Consider the following 20,453-nt stretch of genomic DNA (forward strand, 5'->3'; position numbering starts at 1 on the left):
AATTAATAGTTTGGATTCTGCAACTGAAAACATACATTCAGAAGTATGCTGATTTTGATTCCTTATTAAATGCTCCTTGTATCTGTTTCGCCCTCTCAGCGAGGCAATAATTATTTGCAGCAATTGCACAAGTGCCTTGGCTTGTTAGGAAATGTTTTTGGTTTTATACCTTGTGTTCTGCAGTGTACACGGGCAGTGTTATATTATTCTATAGATCAGCTCGCTTACAGAATTAAAACCAGACCTGCCAGTAATTATTCCAAGCCTGTGAACGTACATTTTTTGTCCACCTGATCATTGCTGAAACTCCTGCCCTGGCTTCTGAATAAATTGTGCCCGTTCAATCCGACATTAAAACAGCATGACACTTGTACTTTTGTATTCAACATTACACATTGAAACCAACAAGTCAAATTTAATGAATAGAGTAGATGGCTGCTTGCTTGTTTTTCCAAAGTCTGAACATGTCAGTCTTGTATCTTGTCATCACTTCCGAAGAGTCCACCAGGGACTGTACTGGAAGTTGACGAGAGTGGGTCTGATCCAGCGGGGGCTTTACCGTCTGTGGGCCTGGATGGAGGTCTTGAAAGTTGTGTAGGTGGGCATGTCAACAGAGGATTGTGGGAGGGCATTCCAGAGGGAAATTGCTTCAGGGAAAACACTTCTGGATCTTGTTGTTTTCTCTTTGATGTAAAACTCAACGTCAAGGTATTTGGCAGGTGTGACGGACTGTAGACTTGTACAATGAATTTAGAATATATTTACTTTTGTAAGATCATTATCATCTTGAGTATCAACCAGGATTTGCAATCTACATTAGTAATGAGTTAGAGTGATGATAAACTAGTGGCTATATGATGCTTTTGGTTAACTCCTGCAATGCCTATTGGTTATTTTCCAAGCCATTTCCCCCTTTCCTTCCTGGTTCCCTGCATTGGTTTATAATGCTCTCAATTAAATGTTTTAGGTATGAAGGTATGAATGCGTGATCGATGATGGTCAGCATAGACTCCATTTACGGATGCCCCTGTTCCCCTGCTGCACCAATCAATAATGAAATCCTACATTCTGCTGAAGGATATTTGACCTGAAGTGTTAACTGCATCTCTTACTTTGATTAAGCAGCATCTGCAGAATTTGTAGCATTTGTCTCTCCGTGTTTTTCTAGTGTATGTAGCTATTATGAACCTTTTTCATGGACAGTTTAATAACGGCAGATAATGTACACAAGAGCAAGTTTGTCTGTGGCTCAAGAGATGGGTTCTGAAGAAGGGTCTCCACCCGAAACGTCCCCCGTTCCTGGGCTCCTCCACGTGATTGGAAGTGTCGCCCATTCTTAGTGGATGCGCCCAGGCCCGCCCGTGATTGGCTGTGCCAGGGAGCGGGCTGTGATTGGGCTAGGCCATGGTGCGGGCTGCGATTGGCTGTGCCTAGGCATGTCTGTAATTGGTTGTGCCAGGGAGCGGGCTGTGATTGGCCGTGCCAGGCACGTCTGTGATTGGCTGTGCAGCCCGCCCGCCCGTCATTGGCTGCGGCTTCCGGGGTGTCATGGCGGCGAAGAACTGTGGCGCTCCGCTCGGTAGGAACCGCGGGCGGGGGGCAGGGGGGGGTGAAGGGCCGGCCCGGGGGAGCAGAGCGGTGGGCCGGGCCGGGGATGAGTGGCCCACCCGTTGGACTGTCAGTCAGCTGCACAGCACAGATACAGGCCCTTCGGCCCAGCCTGGCCATGCTGACCCATAGCCTTCTACGCCCTTCCTATCCACATATCTGTCCAAACGCCGCCATTTGGACTTCTCCCGTCCAGCTTCCCACTTGAATCGTACAGTTGTTGCAGAGTTGTTGTGGTCTGAAGAAGGATCTCGGCCCGTAACATCACCCACTCCTTCTCTCCAGAGATGCTGCCTGTCCCGCTGAGTTACTCCAGCTTTTTGTGTCTGGTGTCTGCAGCGTAATGGAGCTGTATAGCACGAAAAGCAGGCCCTTCGGCCCTCCTTGTCCCTCCCGACCAAGTTGGCTGCCTAAGCCTGTCCCTTTTGGCACATATAAACCCTTCCTATCCATATATCCGGTCTAACCTCGTCATTGGACTTCTACAGTCCAGTTTCCCACTTGTGAATCATACAGTTTCTGCAGTTATAGAGCTGTGCAGCACGAAAAACATGCCCTTTAGCCTACCTTGTCCTTGCAGACCAGGTTGGCATATTAGGCTGGTCCCATTTACCTGCATTTGACCCATAGCCCTTAACTCTAAACCCTTCCTATCCACAAAAGTGTCTAAACATCGCCATTGGACTTCTGACACAAAATGCTGGAGTAACTCAGCGGGATAGGCAGCATCAGCCTGAAGAAGGGTCTCGATCTGAAATGTCACCCATTCCTTCTCTCCAGAGATGCTGCCTGTCCCGCTGAGTTACTCCAGCATTTTGTGTCTACTTTCGATTTAAACCAACATCTGCAGCTCTTCCTACACGTCATTGGACTTCTGTAACTTTCCCTGGCAGCTTCTTCCAGATATAGACTACCCTCTGAATGCAAAAAGTTGGCGATGTGGTCCCTCTTAAATCTTGCCCCTCTCACCTTAAACTTGTGCCCTCTACTTTTACAATCTTCTCTCCTGGGAAAACGACGGTGACCTCAGCCTCCTAGGCTCATAATAAAAAGGCCCTTCCAATCTCTCCCTATAACTCAAGTCTGCAAGCCCAGGTAACATCCTGGTGAATCTCTTTCAGTACCCTTTTTGACTTAATTACATCCTGTAGCTGAGAGACCAGAACTGCACACAATACTCCACGGAGACACGAGGATCTGCAGATGCTGGAATGTTAAAACAATATACAAAGTATGAACTCAGTGGGTCAAGCAACATCTGTGAAGGGAATGGACAATCATCAGAAGAAGATAGACCTGGAGTAAACCTGGATAAAGCTGGAGTAAACATGCAGCATGTTTGGAGAGAAGGAATGGGTGATGTTTTGGGTTAAGATCCTTCCCCAGACTCTGAAGAGGGCTTTGACCCAAAACAAAACATTGTGTGTCCATTCCCTTCATGGATGCTGCCCGACCCACTGAGTTCTTCCAGTACAAGGTTTTTGCATTCTAGCATCTAAGGTGCATTGTGTTTCCCAAGCGTTGATCCAAATGTATAAAGTGCAGCTCAGCTCAGCAAATGGCAAGGGTACTAGAAGCAAAGCTGAAGCAACGGTGGAATGCAGCTTCAGTGGAGTGTAGAATTGGGAGTAGCCTCGCGAGGGAACAGTGATAGAGGGGGTTCAGCATTGGGGATGGATGGGCTAAGCAAGTTTCATGAGAGTTAGACTCATCCGTGTAAGTGGAGAGTATTCCATCACTATCCTGACTATAGGTGGATGCCATTCTGACTTTTAAAAGACATTTGCCCACATATATGTATAAGAAGGGTTGAGAGTGCTTTGAAATGCAGGAAAATGGGACTAGCCCAGTATGCCAACTTGGTCGACTTGGACAGTTGTGCTGAAGGGCCTGTTTCCATGCTGTATAGCTTTATGTCTGGTATCTTGTGGAAAAGCTTTGGAGTGCCAGATGATTATTTATTTGCTCTAGCCTCATATTTGTGGGTTCAAATTGTGAGGGGCACAGTGGCGCATCACAGCACCATAGACCCGGTATGATCCTGACCTCGGGTGCTACCTGTGTGGAGTTTACACCTTCTCCCTGTGACCTCGTGTGTTTCGTCCAGGTGCTCCAGTCTCCTCCCACATCCCAAAGATGTGCGGGTTTGTAGGTTAAATGCACTCTGTAAATTGTGTGTAGGGAGTGGATGGGAAAGTGGGATAACACAGAACTAGTGTGAACTGGTGATCACTGGTCAGCATGAACTTGGTGGGCGGAAGGGCCTGTTTCCATGCGGTATCTCTAAACAGAACTAAATTCGGAGGTGGACAGCGTGTTACTCGGTGACACAAATGTTACTCCTTGTGTGGAAAGAAAGAACTGCAGGCTCCGGTTAACACAAAGTGCTAGAGTAACTCAGTGAGTCAGGCAGAACATCGATAGGTGACGTTTTGGGTCGGGACCCTTCTTCAGATTAACTGTGGGGGGGTGGGAGGAGGAAGCTGGCAGAGATTTCTTTCCCAAGCTCTCCCAGCTTACTTCTGCACCTCAATTTCCAGAAGCCAATAAATCTGCAAACCAGTACGTCTTTGGAGTGTGGCAGGAAACTGGAGCGCCAGGAGAAAACTCTCCCGGTCACGGGGAGAACGTAGAAACTCTGTACAGACAGCACCCATAGCCAGGATCGAATCTGGGCCTCTGGCATTGTAAGGCAACAACTCTACTGCTGCACCACTGTGCTGCCCTTTGTGTTTGATGCAAAGTCATCTAACTTTGGGTGATGTTGAACTTGACACGAGTGCGGGAGGAAAAGGAGTGATTATTTCTAAGTTTTCTGACCTCTAAGTTGAAGCAAAATATATATTTTCCAAGGTCATTGTTTTTAACAAAGAGCCAGCATTAAGCTGCCACAAAAAGGACACCAAGTGTTGGAGTAACTCTGCAGGTTAAGCAACATTCTCTGGAGAACATGCATAGGTGTAGTTTGGGTTGCTGTGCTTCATCAGAGTTGTACTAAAGCTGCCACTGTTCTGCATAATACCAGCTGATGTTTCTCAGTTTGCTGTGGAAACCCCCTCCCGTGTATAAAAGTGGTACTGCAACATTTGTGATACACTCCAAAAAACATTAGGCTTTAAAGATAAAGATACATGTCGTTCGTCCCACTGTGTGCGCCGACCAGCGATCACCTACCATTGATACACTAACACTATTCTACATATTAGGGACAATTTACAATTTCCAGGCCAATCAACTTACAAACCTTTACGTCTTTGGAGTGGGAGAAAACCGGGGCACTTGGAGAAAACCCACACTGTCACAGAGAGAACATACAAACTCTCCACAGAGACAACTCTTGGTCAAGATCGAATTCGAGTCTCCAGCGCTGTAAGGCAGCAACGATACTGCTTCGTCACTGTGCCACCCTAGTTAGTAAATGTGTTAGTCATCTCTAAACTAAGCTAAGCATGTTGGTAAAATGTTGCCCAATACTGATTTGGTTTGGTTTATGTTGGAAATATAACTCACCATGCTGTAAAATGACTTTAATGTTGGTCTGTGAATTTTAAAACTATTTAAATACTACTTTTTAGCAGTGTATAAAATCATGATGGGCATACATAGGGTGAATGCACAGAGTCTTTTACCAAGGTAGGGAAATTAAGAACTAGGTGTCGGCACAGTGGCACAGCGGTAGAGTTGCTGCCTTACAGCGAATGCAGCACTGGAGACCCGGGTTCGATCACGACTACGGGTACTGTGTATATGGAGTTTGTACGGTCTCCCTCCAAAGACGTGCAGGTTTGTAGGTTAATTGGCTTGGTAAATGTAAAAGCATGTCCCTAGTGGGTATAGGATAGTGTTAATGTGCAGGGATCACTGGTCGGCGTGGACCCAGTGGGCCGAAAGGGCCTGTTTCCAAGCTGTATCTCTAAACTAGGTTTGGTAAAAGGGAAAGATCTAATAGGAACCTGAGGGGGAAATTTTCCCCTCAAACTAGTGGGTTTATGGAACGAGCTGCCAGAGGAAGTTGTTGAGGCGGCTACAATAAACCTCCACCACAATAACTCTCAACTGGGCAGCACAGTGGTGCAGCAGTAGAACTGCTGCCTTACCATGTCAGTGACCCTGGTCCAATCCTGACTACGGGTGCTGTCTGTACATTGTTTGTACATTCTCCCTGTGACTGTAGGTTTTCTCCCCCATTCTAAAGATGTGGTTTGTAGGTTAAATGGCCTCTGTAAATTGCCCCCTAGTGTAAAATGCGAAAATGGGCTAACATAGAACATATAGTATGGGTGATCATTTGGTCAACGCAGACTTGGTAATCTGAAAGGTCTGTTTCCATGCAATATCTCCAAACTAAACTAAACAATTAGTAATAGACAATAGGTGCAGGAGTAGACCATTCAGCCTTTTGAGCCAGCTATGATCATGGCTGATCATCCACGATCAGTACCCCGTTCCTGCCTTCTCCCCACATCCCTTGACTCTGCTTTCTTTAAGAGCTCTATCGCTCTCTTGAAAGCATCCAGAGAATTGGCCTCCACTGCCTTCTGAGCCAGAGAATTCCACAGATTCACAACTCTCCGAGTGAATTTTTTTCCTCATCTCCGTTCTAAATGGCCTACCCCTTATTCTTAAACTGGCCCCTGGTTCTGGAATGTCCCTCAAGGATGCGTTTTCAGTCCCCTACTATGCTCCCTTTATACTGATGACGCCAGGTTGGTGGGCCAAATCGCGAACAATGACAAGTTGGAGTAAAGGAAGAAGATAGAGAGAATAGTGTCATGGTGTGAGGACAATAACCTGTCCCTAATGTCAGTAAGTGGAAAGAGTAGTTATTGACTTCAGGAAACATGGTGTAGTTCGTGCCCCAATCTGCATCAGTGGTGCGGATGTAGAACTGCTTGAGAGCTTCACGTTTTCTGACTGATCAGAGCTGCCTGGACCACTAAGATCCGCCAGCACTTTGCATTTTGCTTAATAAACATACGTGTCACGTTTGAGGTTCTAGCATGTACCATCACGATCAGGGACAACGTGTTTACATAATGTGACTGCCGTTACAGATTTGGGCTGGTTGTCCAGTGTCCATGTGAATCACCCCGCTGTTCTGAGGCGCGCTGAACAAATTCAGACACGGAGGAGTTTGTCCAAGGAGTGGCAGGTATGTATTTAACAAGGCTATTTCTCCCTTGATAGTTTTATTGGTGAAGTTGAAGCCCATAGATGTTAAAAATATCATTGGATCTGTGGATGTGAAAGTCAGCTAAGAAATGGATGACAAATTTAATGAGAAGCAGGCCCTTCAGCCCCACTTGCCCATGCCGACCAACATCCCATCTACACTAGTCCCACCTGCCTGCGTTTAGCCCATATCACTCCAAACCTTTTCTATCCAGATACCTGTCCAAATGTCTTTTAAATGTTGTGATAGTACCTGCCTCAACCACCTCCTCTGGCAGCTTGTTCCATATACCCACCACCCCTTGTGTGAAAAAAAAAGCTTCCCCTCAGGTTCTGATTAAATTGTCCCACCCTCACCTTAAACCAGAGATGGGGAATCAAGAACGTCTCTGGGTAAAAGACTCTGTATTCCCCTTATGATCTTACACACTTCTGTAAGATCACCACTCATCCTCCTGCATTCCATGGAATATAGTCTGCTCAAACTGTCCCTAGAGGAACATCCTCCTAAATCTACTCTGTGCCCTTTTCAGCTTAACAACCTCTTTCCTATAACAGGGTTTTCAAAACTGAACGCAAATGTGGCCTCACCAATGTCTTGTACAACTGAAACATAACCTCTCAAATTCTATATTCAGTACGTATAATAAAAAGGAACTGTAGATGCTGGTTTATACCAAAGATAGACACTAAATACTGCAGTAACCCAGTGGTCAGGCAGCATCACTGGAGAACGTGGATAGGTGATGTTTTGTGCCGGGACCCATCTTCAGACTGGTTGCAGTTGTGGCGGTGGGGGGGGGGGGGGGGGGGGGGGTTGGGGCTGGAAGCAAGAAAAGAACCAGGTCAAGTTGGTGCCGAAAACCTAAGGCAAGGAAGTTCCCTGATAGGCCGATTATTGGCTAGAGATGATGTGAGCCCAAGAGGGATAAATAATTGTGAACTGTGGAACTAGTTTAGTGGAAGAAAGTGGGGGGGGGGGGGGGGGGGGGGGAGGAGTGATGGAGGGGAGGGGGAGGGAGGTTTTGTAGGAGTTACTTGGGAGTGATGGAGGGGAGGGGGAGGGAGGTTTTGTAGGAGTTACTTAAAATTGGAGAATTCAACATTCATACTGCTGTGCTGTGAGCTACCCAAGCGAAATATGAGGTGCTGCTTCTCCAATTTGCACGTGGTTTCATTGCGCTCCCCCCCCACTACCATCGGTCTGGAAAAGGGTTACTCCAGCACTTCATGTCTATCCTCAGTATAAACCAGCATCTGCAGACCATTCCTTCACAGACCTTTTCTGCAGTTGGCTCTTGCTTGTTTTGTTTCACCATAAATTGCCTTCATCATTTGAGTGTAGACTTTTTGTTTCTGTGTAGAAACCTTTCACTTCAAACTAAGTTATTTAGAAAAGAGAGGCTGAAAAGAGTTGTGTGTTGGCAGAAAAGAGGTGGTGAAGTTAGGCGAGGCAGATGCTGAATGCTAACCAGCTGAGTGAGTGCTGCTGTAAAATAATTGCATTCTCTCACTCTACTGTAAACACAGTAAGTACGCTGACACCAATTCCCTGCCATGCCATTGTAACACATTCAACAGGGCAGCACGGTGGCGCAGCGGTAGAGTTGCTGCCTTACAGTGCCAGAGACCTGGGTCCGATCCTGACTACACATTATTTATTTATTTATCTAGTTATTTATTTGTTTGTTTGTTTGTTTAGTTCAGCTTTCAACACAATAATCCCCAGCAGACTGGCTGAGAAGCTGCTGGAACTGGGGCTTAGCACCCCTCTGTGTGCCTGGGTCCTGGACTTTCTCACAGCCAGGCCCCAAGTGGTCAGGATGGGGGAACACACATCTAGCTCCCTCACCCTGAACATAGGATCCCCCCAGGGTTGCGTCCTTAGCTCTCTACTGTACTCCCTGTACACACATGACCAGGTTCAGCTCAAACTCCATCATCAAGTTTGCTGATGACACTGTGGTGGTGGGCTGGATCTCCAACAATGATGAGAAGGCCTACCGGGAGGAAGTGGCTGATCTGGCACTCTGGTGTCAGGACAATAGCCTCCTCTTGAATGTCACAAAAACTAAGGAGCTGATTGTGGACTTTAGAAGGGCTCAACATCCGAGGACGTACACGCCACTGGAGATAAATGGGTCTACTGTGGATATGGTGAGCAGTTTTAAATACTTGGGAGTCCACATCACAGAGGACCTGACATGGGCAACGCACATTGCCGCACTGGTGGGTAAGGCAAAGTAGTGCCTTTACCACCTTAGACAGCTGAGGAAATTCAGAGTGTCTCTGGGGATCCTTCATTGCTTCTACTCTGGGGCTGTAGAGAGCATCCTGTCCAGCAACATTACAGTCTGGTTTGGGAACAGCTCTGCCCAGGACAGGATGGCCCTGCAGACAGTAGTGCATTTGGCAGAACGCACCATGGGAAAAACACTCGCCCCCCTGAAGGACCTATACATCAGGAGGTGTAGATCGAGAGCAAGCAAGATTATGAGGGACCCCTGCCACCCGAGCAACGGACTGTTCCAGATGCTACGGTCAGGCAAACGCCTCCGCTGTCACGCTGTGAAAACGGAGAGGATGAGACGGAGTTTCTTCCCACAGGCCAACAGGACTGTTAACTTTTATAACTCCAGGCACTAAATTTTGTCTTCTCTTTATTAACTTTTATTTATATGCTGTAACTATAATTCTTTTTTTGCACAATCCGCAGGCATTGCCACTTTCATTTCACTGCACATCGTGTATGTGTATGTGACAAATAAACTTGACTTGACTTTATTTATTTACTTATTTTCGGTCAATACAATACCACAGATTGACCATACAGTTGTGAAAGTTAAATAGTGCAAAATCATTGTATCAAAAATAAAACAATATAATCACACATGATATTTTCTGACCGAAAAAAAAAGTGTAGGCATAAGCCAAAGCTTATTGTGCCTACCCTTAATACTTAGTAAAATATAATTTAAAAAAACACAACATCATAAGTCAGAAGCAGATAAACAAAACATAGAAAGAAACATAAATATAGTCAAGAACCATCATTTCTGTCATGTCAGTGATTTCTCAGTATGGAGTTTGGATGTTCACCCCGTGACCACGTGGGTTTTCTACGGATGCTCTGGCTCCCTCCCACACTCTAAAAATATACAGGTTTGTAGGTTAATTGGCTTCTGTAAAATTGTGAATTGTCTCCAGTGCTAGTGTACGGGGTGACTGCTGGTCGGCGTGGGCCGAATGGCCTGTTTCTACGCTGTATCTCTAAGGTCTAAAGGTGAGCTTGCACATGGTCTTTGGATTGTCAACCACATTACAGACTGAAGAATGGGTCCCGACCCAAAATGTCGCCTGTCCATGGATGCTGCCTGATCCGCTGAGTTACACCAACACTTTGTGTCTTCACACGGCAGTGAAGACGTTTTTGCATTTATTTTGGAGGTTTTTAATTCAAATTATTTTTTCCATGCAGAATTTTGACCATTATTAGTTAGGTGTTTGCTCATAGAGTGATAAAGCGTGGAAACAGGTCCAACTTGCCTTCGCCGACCAACATGTCCCAACTCCACTAGTCCCACCTGCCTTTGTTTGGCCTTCATTTCTCATTGTTTAGAACCTCATTTTTCAGAAGCAGGCAGGCTCAGATATATATGATCTATTCCTTGAGTAGGCTCTTGTAATAATTCCTGTAAACACACCTGCAAACACCTGGCGATTCTTGTGTACAGTCTCAGAAGAAATTAGTGATTTTACACTACAATCAGTGCACTCTTGTACTTATGTATGATTGTACTTACTTTAGTTTAGTTTATTGTCACATGTACCGAGGTAAAAACTTTTTTGTTGCGTGCTATCCAGTCAACAGAAAGACTATACATGATTACAATCAAGCCCCCCACTGTATATAGATACAGGATAAAGGGAATAACGTTTAGTGCAAGATAAAGTCTAATGAAAGATAGCCCAAGGGTCTTCAATGAGGTAGATGGAAAGTCAGAACCACTCTCTAGTTGGTGATTGGATGATTCAGTTGCCCGATGACAGCTGGGATGAAACTGTCCCTGAATCTAGAGGTATGTGTATTTAATATGCTTATGTATATGCGGAATATTTTGCAAAATTGTATGCTAAACAAAGAATTTCACGGTATCCAGGTACATTTTACGCAGGGGTTACTTGCTTGAAAACAGCGCGTAATTCAAAAACACGTCAATTAAATATACAGGCGATTACGCTGTCAGCAGTAAATCTGACTGCGTTATTCCTTAAATCGAGCCTTGGTATTAAAGGAACAAGCACGTTATTTCAAAAACACATAAATTAAGCATGTATAAAACAGGAGATGCCTGTACTATTGGTAAAGTGGAAGTTTGATATTTACTTCTGATTTACAGCATCGAGCCTTTGTTTCTCTTTTATACACTGGACATTTTCTTGAGTGTCGCAAACAGATGGAACATCTGAGAACCACTCTCGTCAAAAGACTGGAGTTCAATTTTCCGGTGCTGTTGAGAATACTTAATTAGCAGCTATGGTGTAGTTAAAATGCTCAGCGTGTTACAAGATGTCAAAACTGCCTGCAGCCTATAATAGGGTATTTATACGTCCTTTCACTGTCTGATGGTTTGATGGAGATACAAGGAACTGCAGATCCTGGTTTACAAAGAAACACAAAGTGCTGGAGTAATTCATTAGATTAGGCAGCAATCCTGGAGAACATGGATAGGTGACGTTTACGAATGGGGCCCTTCCCGAAAAGACTCCAGAGATGCTGCCTGGCCGGATGAGTTACTCCAGCACTTTATTTCTCATGTTTTGAATAAGACTGAAACTATAAAAATACTGTCTTACCATTGTTCACACCAAATGGATCGTTCTGCAGTGTTGTGACAACCGTTGTCAGAGAGAGCAAAGAAAAACACTCATCCGCATCCCACTTTGAAGCTGGGGTGCAGCGTGCAGGGCTGATACAATTCTGCCAGGCAAAGCTGGTTGTAAATGTTGGATCTCTATCTGGTGGTAGTACATGAGTAGTGCAAGTCTACTGCAGATATAAGGCTATAATGTAGGGCAGCACAATGGCACAGCTGCTAGAGCTACTGCCTCAGGTGCTGTCTGTGCATGGAGTTTACACATTCTCCCTGTGACCGCGTGGGTTTTCTCTGGGCACACCATTTCCTCACCCATCCTAAATACGTGTGGAAGATGGACACAAAATACTGGAGTAACTCAACGGGTCAGGCATCATCTCTGGAGGAAAAGTACGGGTGACGTTTTGGGTCGGAACGCTTTTCCAGACCAGCCGAGTTAATCCAGCACTTGGTGTCTATCTTCATTATAATCAGCATCAACAGTTGCTTTCTACACTACTAAAGATGTGCGGGTTTGTCGGTTAATTGCCCCTCTGTAAATTGCCCCTCGTGTGGCGGGAATGGATGAGAAAGCGGGATAACACAGAACTAGTGTGAACGGGTGATCGATGGTCAGCACGGAGTTGATGGGCCGAAGGGCCTGTCTCCATGCTGTATCTATAAACTAACAGTGGACTTCACTGGCCATTGGAAATCTCTCAGCTTTGCTCCTTTCCTCTGACAGTCTGTACCTTATTTTTTATTTCGATTCTGGATCCCTTTTTGTGTTTTAACTGTTTGGTGCTGCAGCTTTCAAATGCATTCAATGATGCCAGTTAAAGATTTCTCTGAATTCAGCTGAAGAGTGCAAACAGTGGCGATTCACTGACGGCAACTTCAGGGTTTCAATATCTAGAGCTCCACATGGAAATCTTGACAATCTTGCCACTTCCACCAAGAATAATGATTTATGAGAGCTTTATTATTACGTGTGCCAAAATGTGTCGAGTTGCATCACAGCCCAAGACTGCAAAAAATTGCAGTGAGTTCTGGATGTAGCCCAGTCCTTCACACAGACCAGACTCCCCACCACTGACTGCATCTACACGTCACACTGCCTTGAGAAAGTAGCCAACATAATCAATAATTTTTTTTAAAGACTTGTCCCACTCTGGTTATTCCTTCTTCACCCTGCTCCCGTCAGGCAGAAGATTCAGAAGTTTGAAAGCGCACACGACCAGACTCAGGAAAACAGCTTCTTCACATCTGTTATCGAACATTTGAACGGTCCTTCCATAAGCTGTCCGATTCACCTCTTTTCCATTGTGGACATTAGACTTTGTCTCTGGAACTCCAGCACATTATGTCCTTTTGTGTATTAACCAGCATCTGCAGTTCCTAGTTTCTACAATGTTGAGAACAATATTCTGTTCTCTATCTCCACCTTTGTTCTAATTTTTTGTACTTGAGTTTGACTTGATCGAAATTATATATAGTATATCTGATCAATTTGGATTGCTTGCAAAACAAAGCTTTTTACTGTACCTCGTTACAAGTGGTAATGATAAACCGAAACATCTAAACTATTTATCTTGTACCTAGCTACAACCCTTCGTGGATTTTCATGCTGGTTCTTTAAAGTAAACAAAGTACATGTCTCTCTGACGGAATTAGTCACGCAGTTTACCCTTTGTGTGATCCACGTCAGTATTGACGCAATTCCCCTTCTGTGCTTTTACAGGCTGCGTGGCTCCTGAAGGCAGTCACCTGCATTGACCTCACCACATTGTCCGGCGATGATACCCCTTCGAACGTCCACAGGCTCTGCTATAAAGCTAAGCATCCCATCAGGGAAGACCTACTGAAGAGTTTGAACATGCATGATAAAGGTATGTGGGCTAGGAAGCTAAGAGTGTGGCGACTCCTTGCCTGCACTTCCCAGAGAAGAATCTTTTATCCGATACAGTCACTCCGTTCTTTTCAATCTCTTTTCTCCATGTAAATCTAGCACCACCACTCATTGGTTTAATAATTTTCTCTTTTACATACTTGCCTGTCTACCAATGTTACAAATTATGTTTTGCACTCAGTATCATTCCCTTTGCTCTATCTGTTGTACCAGTTTGAACCGATTGTATCGATGTCTAGCATATCTGAAAAGGACACAAAGTGTTGGAGTAACTCAGCGAGCCAGGCAGCATCTCTGGAGAGCACAAATAGGTGACGTTTGGTGTCGACACCCTTCATTCTTCCAAAATGTCCCAATAGACAATAGGTGCAGGAGGAGGCCATTCGGCCCTTCGAGCCAGCACCGCCATTCAATGCGATCATGGCTGATCATTCTCAATCAGTACCCCGTTCCTGCCTTCTCCCCATACCCCCTGACTCCGCTATCCTTAAGAGCTCTATCTAGCTCTCTCTTAAATGCATTCAGAGAATTGGCCTCCACTGCCTTCTGAGGCAGAGAATTCCACAGATTCACAACTCTCTGATTGAAAAAGTTTTTCCTCATCTCAGTCTCCTACCCCTTATTCTTAAACTGTGGCCCCTTGTTCTGGACTCCCCCATGGATAAGTCCCCTATCCAGTTCATGGATAAGTCCCCTATCCATGTTCTCCAGAGATGCTGCCTGACCCGCTGAGTTACTCCAGCACTTTATGTCCTTTTGCCCTGATGTGTCTAATTTCATTCCTACCATCGGGAAGAAGGTACAGGAGAGCCTAAAAACCGTGATTATCAGGTAGCTTCTTCCCAACAATCATCAGGTTCTTGAACACTGCACAACACTAACCTCAACTGTGAACTTTTATAGACTGTCTTTAGTTGTACTAATGGACGTTGGGGTTTATTTTGCACAAGTATTGGGGTGTATTCGTTAAATGAATTGTTTATTACATATGATCTATATCTTTTGTGTTTCCAGTCCTGCAGCAAGTAAGAATCTAATTGTTCTCTTGTCGGTACTTGTGACAAATAGACATTCTTGACTCTCTTCTTGACAACTGACACATCGTTTGCGATCGTGCTCCCTCATCTAGCATGCATCTCTGGAGCTTGCAGAATTAGGGGTGGGTTTTCTCCGAGATCTTCGGTTTCCTCCCACACTGCAAAGGCGTACAGGTTTGTAGGTTAATTGGCCTGTTATATATTTAAAAAATTGTCCCTAGTGTGTGTAGGATAGTGTTAGAGTGCAGGGATCGCTGATCAGTTCAGACACGGTGGGCTGAAGGGCCTGTTTCCGCGCTCTATCTCTATAAATTCAACTTAACAGAGAAACTTCTAGAATTTTTGAAATCAGCTACATATCAGGACTTCTTTTCAACAAAGAAATTGATGTGGTAGAGGATGAGATTTGTTTCTTCCCACCAACCTTTCCTGCCGTCAGACAGGCTGAACCATACAAAACATGTTTGGTTTATTATTGTCACGTACCAAGATACAGTGAAATGATTTTGTTTGTGTGCTATCCAATTAAATCAGATCATACTATACATGAATGCAATCAAGCCGAACAGAAGTACAACAGGCAATGCACAGAGAAAAATACATAGTTTTACAGCATTTTAGTTTTACAGACCTCTCAGATGCTCATCCACCGGGTGGCGCCACCAGCACTGCCTGCCTTGCCAACAGTCTGTCTCCATTCTACTGTTTTTTAAATATTTTAAGTATGTGTTAACACTATGTTTTAGTGTTTCTTGGTTTGTTTTAGTTGGGGGGGAATTGGAGGAAACATTTTTTCAATCTCTTACCTCGACGGACATGCGATTTTTCTCCGTATCGTATCTCCGTCCCCTCTGCGGCCTAACATCATGGAGTGGTACGGCCTGGAGCTTCAGCCCTCGGGCACTGCGGGACTGTAACATTGGGAGCTGCGATCCTTTGCCAAGGATCGTCTGTGAAGTGCTCCAAAAGTGTAACTTTTAACACCGTGAAGCCCGCGGTCTCCGGTAAGAAGAGGCCGATTCGGGAGCTCCAATGCCGCAGAGAGTTTCAATCCGAATTTCGATCATCTCGAAGTGAGGGCCTCGGCATCAGACCATCGGCAGCGGCGACTGCGGAGGGTTCAACAGCCCCGACCGCCGGTGAACAAAGAGGAAGATGATTGAACTTCACCTTCCATCGCAGTGAGGAAGGTGGATGTTTATGTAAAATTTTATTTTATGTGGCTGTGTGTTTTGTTGCTTTTTAATGAATATGGCTGTATGGTAACTCAAATTTCACTGGACCTTAATTGGTGCATGTGATAATTAAATTGAATCTTGAATTTTAATTTAAAAGTGCAAACGGGTAAAATAAAGTTCTTGCTGGAAAATGATGCAGATCATCAAGAAATCACGATGATCTTCATATCATCGTAAAAAACCTTTTAAACCCATTTTATATTATACACAACCTGCAATTATAAGATGCCCCTGGGTCCAGCTGGCCTCTTTTAATCCAGTTCTGCGCATACCAACTTATTCTATGCCTTAAGGGAAGTCTCTGTATCAGCAGTTCCTGAATCTAGAATTATCCAAACCTGAGCACAGAATGTGAGGTATTCTGCTGCTCTCTGCAAAAAGTAGTGAACACGGCCCAGTCCATCACAGGTACTGACCTCCCCACCATTCTCTCCACCCAGGAACAGCTTCTTCCATACAGCCACCAGGTTATTAAACACTGCAATCTCTAAATAAGCTCTGAACTACATAGACTTGGGGACATTGGTTTTGTCTTTCTGCACTGTTATTGTTTGTTTTTGTGTGTGTGTGTATGTATATATATATATATATATATACATATACACACATCAGTCCGAAGAAGGGTCTCGACCCGAAACGTCACCCAGTCCTTCTCTCCCGAGATGCTGCCTGACCTGCTGAGTTACTCCAGCATTTTGTGAATAAATACCTTCGATTTGTACCAGCATCTGCAGTTATTTTCTTATATATATATATATGTGTGTGTGCGTGTGTATGTGTATATATACATAAAGCATATATATATACACATACGCATATATATATGCATATATACACACATATATACACACACACACACATATATATATATATAACATATACACACACACTGAGCTTTTTTTCTTGTTTTATTATATTGTTTACAGAGAACTATGTTTACATATTCTGTTGTGCTGTTGCAAGTAAGAATGTCATTGTTTTATCGGGGACATATGACAATAAAACACTCTTGACTCTTCCACCACACTCCTTAACAAGTGGCACCTACGAAAGAGGAGCATTCAGGAAGACGTGTGAGATTTGTGTGAACCTGGAGGACATTTTGTAAGGGAAGCTGACGGCATTGCGCTGGGCCAGGCCGACCCCTATTTCACCTATCCTGTGCCTCCAGGACACAGGGCCTCAGAGTGAGAAAATGTGAAATTGCACATCTCCGTCACTTGATTTGACTGGATGGAATGCAGAACAGGCATTTTACTGTATCTTTGTACTGATGACAGTAAAGTATGTAACCAGCCAACATTGCTTACCTCCTGAAATTTATGAACCTTTTCTTGAGGATACAGACTCGTCACCGTCGAAAGCATCTACATGAGGTGCTGCCTCGAGAAAGGGCAACTATCTTCAAGGATGCCCACTATCCGGGCCGTGCCCCCGTCTCATCAGGCTGGAGGCATGGAAGCGAGAGGTACCACATCACCAGGTTCAGGAACAGTTATTTCCTATAACCATCTCCTTCTTGAACTGGCTTTTCAGGGACTTGGAAGTTGCAAGATGGTGCCGGAACCTGGCGACTCTCTGCGTGGTATTACAGAAGGGGATCTATTGTACTCATGAGGTCCCTAGAGAGGACCTATTGTAGAGGATCTATGATACCCACACATCATGAGGTCCCTAGAGAGGACCTATTGTAGAGGATCTATGGTACCCATACACCATGAAGTCCCTGGAGAGGACCTATTGTAGAGGATCTATGGTACCCACACATCATGAAGTCCCTGGAGAGGCTGGTGCCCCTTCACCTGCGACCACTGGTCAAACCCTACCTGGACCCCCTGCAGCTCGCTTACCAAGCAAAGATGGGGGTTGAGGAAGCCATCATCCACCTGCTCCATCATTCCTATGCTCACCTGGATAAGCCGGGAAACATTGTGAGAGTCATGTTTTTTTACTTCTCCAGTGCTTTTCACACGATCCTGTCTGCACTGCTAGGGAGCAAACTGACAAAGATGCAGGTGGATGCTCCATTGGTATCCTGGTTGACCAACTACTTGACTGGATGACAACAATATGTCAGGCTACAGAACTGTGTCTCGGACATGGTGGTGAGCAACACAGGGGACGGTACTCTCTCCCTTCCTGTTTACCATCGACACCTTGGACTTCAGATATAACTCCGCTTCCTGCCACCTGCAGAAGTTTTCAGATGACTCTGCAACTGTGGGCTGCATCAGTGAGGGGAGGGAAGCTGAATACAGAGGTGTAGTCAACAACTTTGTTGAGTGGTGTGGGCTGAATCAACTCAACACCGACAAGACTAAGGAGTTGATGGTTCCACGGGTACCCTGGAGAAACTCCGGGACCGCTGGGCACCGCGGGGGATTGGATGCATCCTGGAAGGGGATTGTAATATAATTGTATAATAGTTTCATTTGGTATATTTGTTTGTATTGTATTCTGGTGGTGGGTTCTGTTTTGTTTTATTGTATTGTAAATATTGTTTTTAAATAATAGAATACATTTTTTGATTAAAAAAAAAGGAGTTGGTGGTGGACTTCAGGAGGAGAGGAACACCCCTGTCTCCATCAATGGTATGGATGTGCAGTTTACCAGGGAGTACAAATACCTGGGAGTGTACCTGGACAGTAAACTGGACTGGTCCAGGAACGCTGGGGCCCTGTACAAGAAGGGCCAGAGCCGGCTGCACTTTATGAGAAGGCTCCACTCCTTCAACGTCTGCAGTGAGATGCTGCAGATGTTCTACCAATGAGTGGTAGCCAGTGCCATCTTCACTGCCATGTGCTGGGTTAGCAGGGCGAAGGCCGCGGACACCAATAGGATCAACAAACTCATCAGGAAGGCTGGCTCCGTCCTGGGGGCGGAGTTGGAAGACATGGGAGGTGGTCTTGGAGGGGAGGATGCTCCTCAAACTGCGGAGCATCCCGGACAATACAGCTCACCCCCTCCATGACACACTGGTCAACCTGAGGAGCACCTTCAGCAACAGACTGGTTCCACCAAGATAGAGGACAGAACGCCACAGGAGATCCTTCTTCCCTGTGGCTATCAAACTTTACATCTCCTCCCCCTTCTGCCGTGGGGTAGACTGACACTGAGATTGTCCCCCCACACCTCAATCTTTGCCCATCCCCAAAGCCTTACCACGCGTCACTTTATTTTCATGTTTTTTGTGACTGTTGCCAAATTAATTTCCCTCCTGGGATAAATAAAGTTCTATCATATCGTATCGAATGATTTGACTGGATGGCAAGCAGAACAGGCAATAAAGTAAAACGTGTACAGGCAATAAATAAAGAAAAACGTGTGACAATAAATAAACTACACCAAACTGAAATACAATTGTAAATGAAGTTGAATTGTTTGGACACAGACGACTGGCTTGTCACAGCTTACAACCCGCTGGGATGTGTATTTGGGCTGATTCACAAAGCTCTTATTTAATAAAAGTTTTCACTGTAACGTCGGCAGATGGCTGAGTTGATTTTCAAGGAATATTTACACATCTTCAACCTTCAATTTAGTGAAGAGGTTTTTTTGTGTGTTTGTAGGTATTACCACTGGTGCAGTGTGTGTTTATCCATCTCGAGTGGCGGATGCAGTGCAGGCACTGAAGACTATACATTGCAATATTCCTGTTGCCTCAGGTAAGGCAGCAGTGGTCTGTTTCTAAACTCCTAACTTAGACCATCATTAACTCAGGAATTGATTTGTTTGGTGCTGTGCTGTCTTATTCCCGCTGCAGTAATCATCCTCAGGATGAAAACTGAAAGTTGTGTGTGATGAGCCTTCCCCTACAGTGAGCCCCCTCTCCCACCTTCTCCTGCCTTGCAATGTTCATTTGCTAAACTTGGTGTTTGCTTTCAAATCGGGGGAAAGCTTGGTTCAGTCCCTGCTGTAGATTGGAGAAACAGCATGGGAACAGGCCCTTCGGCCCACTGAGTCCACGCCGGCCATTGATCACCCTTTCACACCAGTTGTATGTTACCCCAACTTCTCAACATTAGCAGGCAATTTACAGAGGGCCAATTATCCTACAGACCCGCGTGTCTTTAGGGTGTGGGAGGAAACCCACATGGTTACAGACAAAATGCGTCAATTCCACACACAGGCGGCACCCAAGGTCAGGATCGAACCTGGGTCCTTGGCACTGAAGCAGTAGCTCTACCAGCTGTGCCAGTGTGCAGCCCATTTCCTGCATGCATCCTTCCTGCAGGCAATACAGTAGAGCTGCTGCCAGACCGCGCAAGAGGCTGGGTTCAATCCTCACCTCAGCTGCCGTCTGTGTGTGATATTTGCACGTTCTCCCCAATGACGCGGTGCCTAAAACTGAATAGAATCTCTAAATGTGGCCTCACCAACGTCTTATATAATAGCAACATGACTAACCAACTTCTATACTCAATGCTCTGACTGATGAAGGCTAATGTGCCAAAAGCCTTTTTGGCCACCCTATTTGCCTGTAACGCCACTTTCAAGGAATGTACTTATAAAATCTCTTGGGATTATCCTTAATGTTATCTGCCAGAGGCAGAGCCATCTCCCGTCCCCTTTTTGCCCTCCGGATTTTCTCTTTTTCCTGCTCTTCAATTCCCGAAACTCCTTCAGGTACACC

General features: G+C 45.2%; 1 protein-coding gene across 2 annotated transcripts in view; it reads left to right on the forward strand.

Moving 5' to 3' along the window:
* Nucleotides 1-1,489: 1,489 nt before the first annotated feature.
* dera (deoxyribose-phosphate aldolase (putative)) overlaps nt 1,490-20,453 on the forward strand; it is a 43,663-nt gene continuing 24,699 nt past the window's right edge. The window contains exons 1-4 of one of the 2 annotated variants that reach the window (XM_078419943.1): nt 1,490-1,579; nt 6,663-6,760; nt 13,378-13,525; nt 19,390-19,485. In XM_078419943.1, coding sequence (XP_078276069.1) covers nt 1,549-1,579; nt 6,663-6,760; nt 13,378-13,525; nt 19,390-19,485 — 373 coding nt within the window. In that variant the 5' untranslated portion in view covers nt 1,490-1,548. The remainder of the gene's footprint in view (nt 1,580-6,662; nt 6,761-13,377; nt 13,526-19,389; nt 19,486-20,453) is intronic. The other variant, XM_078419944.1, reaches the window with a different exon arrangement.

The sequence above is a fragment of the Rhinoraja longicauda genome, chromosome 23, assembly GCF_053455715.1.
Source record: "Rhinoraja longicauda isolate Sanriku21f chromosome 23, sRhiLon1.1, whole genome shotgun sequence".
NCBI lineage: Eukaryota > Metazoa > Chordata > Chondrichthyes > Rajiformes > Arhynchobatidae > Rhinoraja > Rhinoraja longicauda.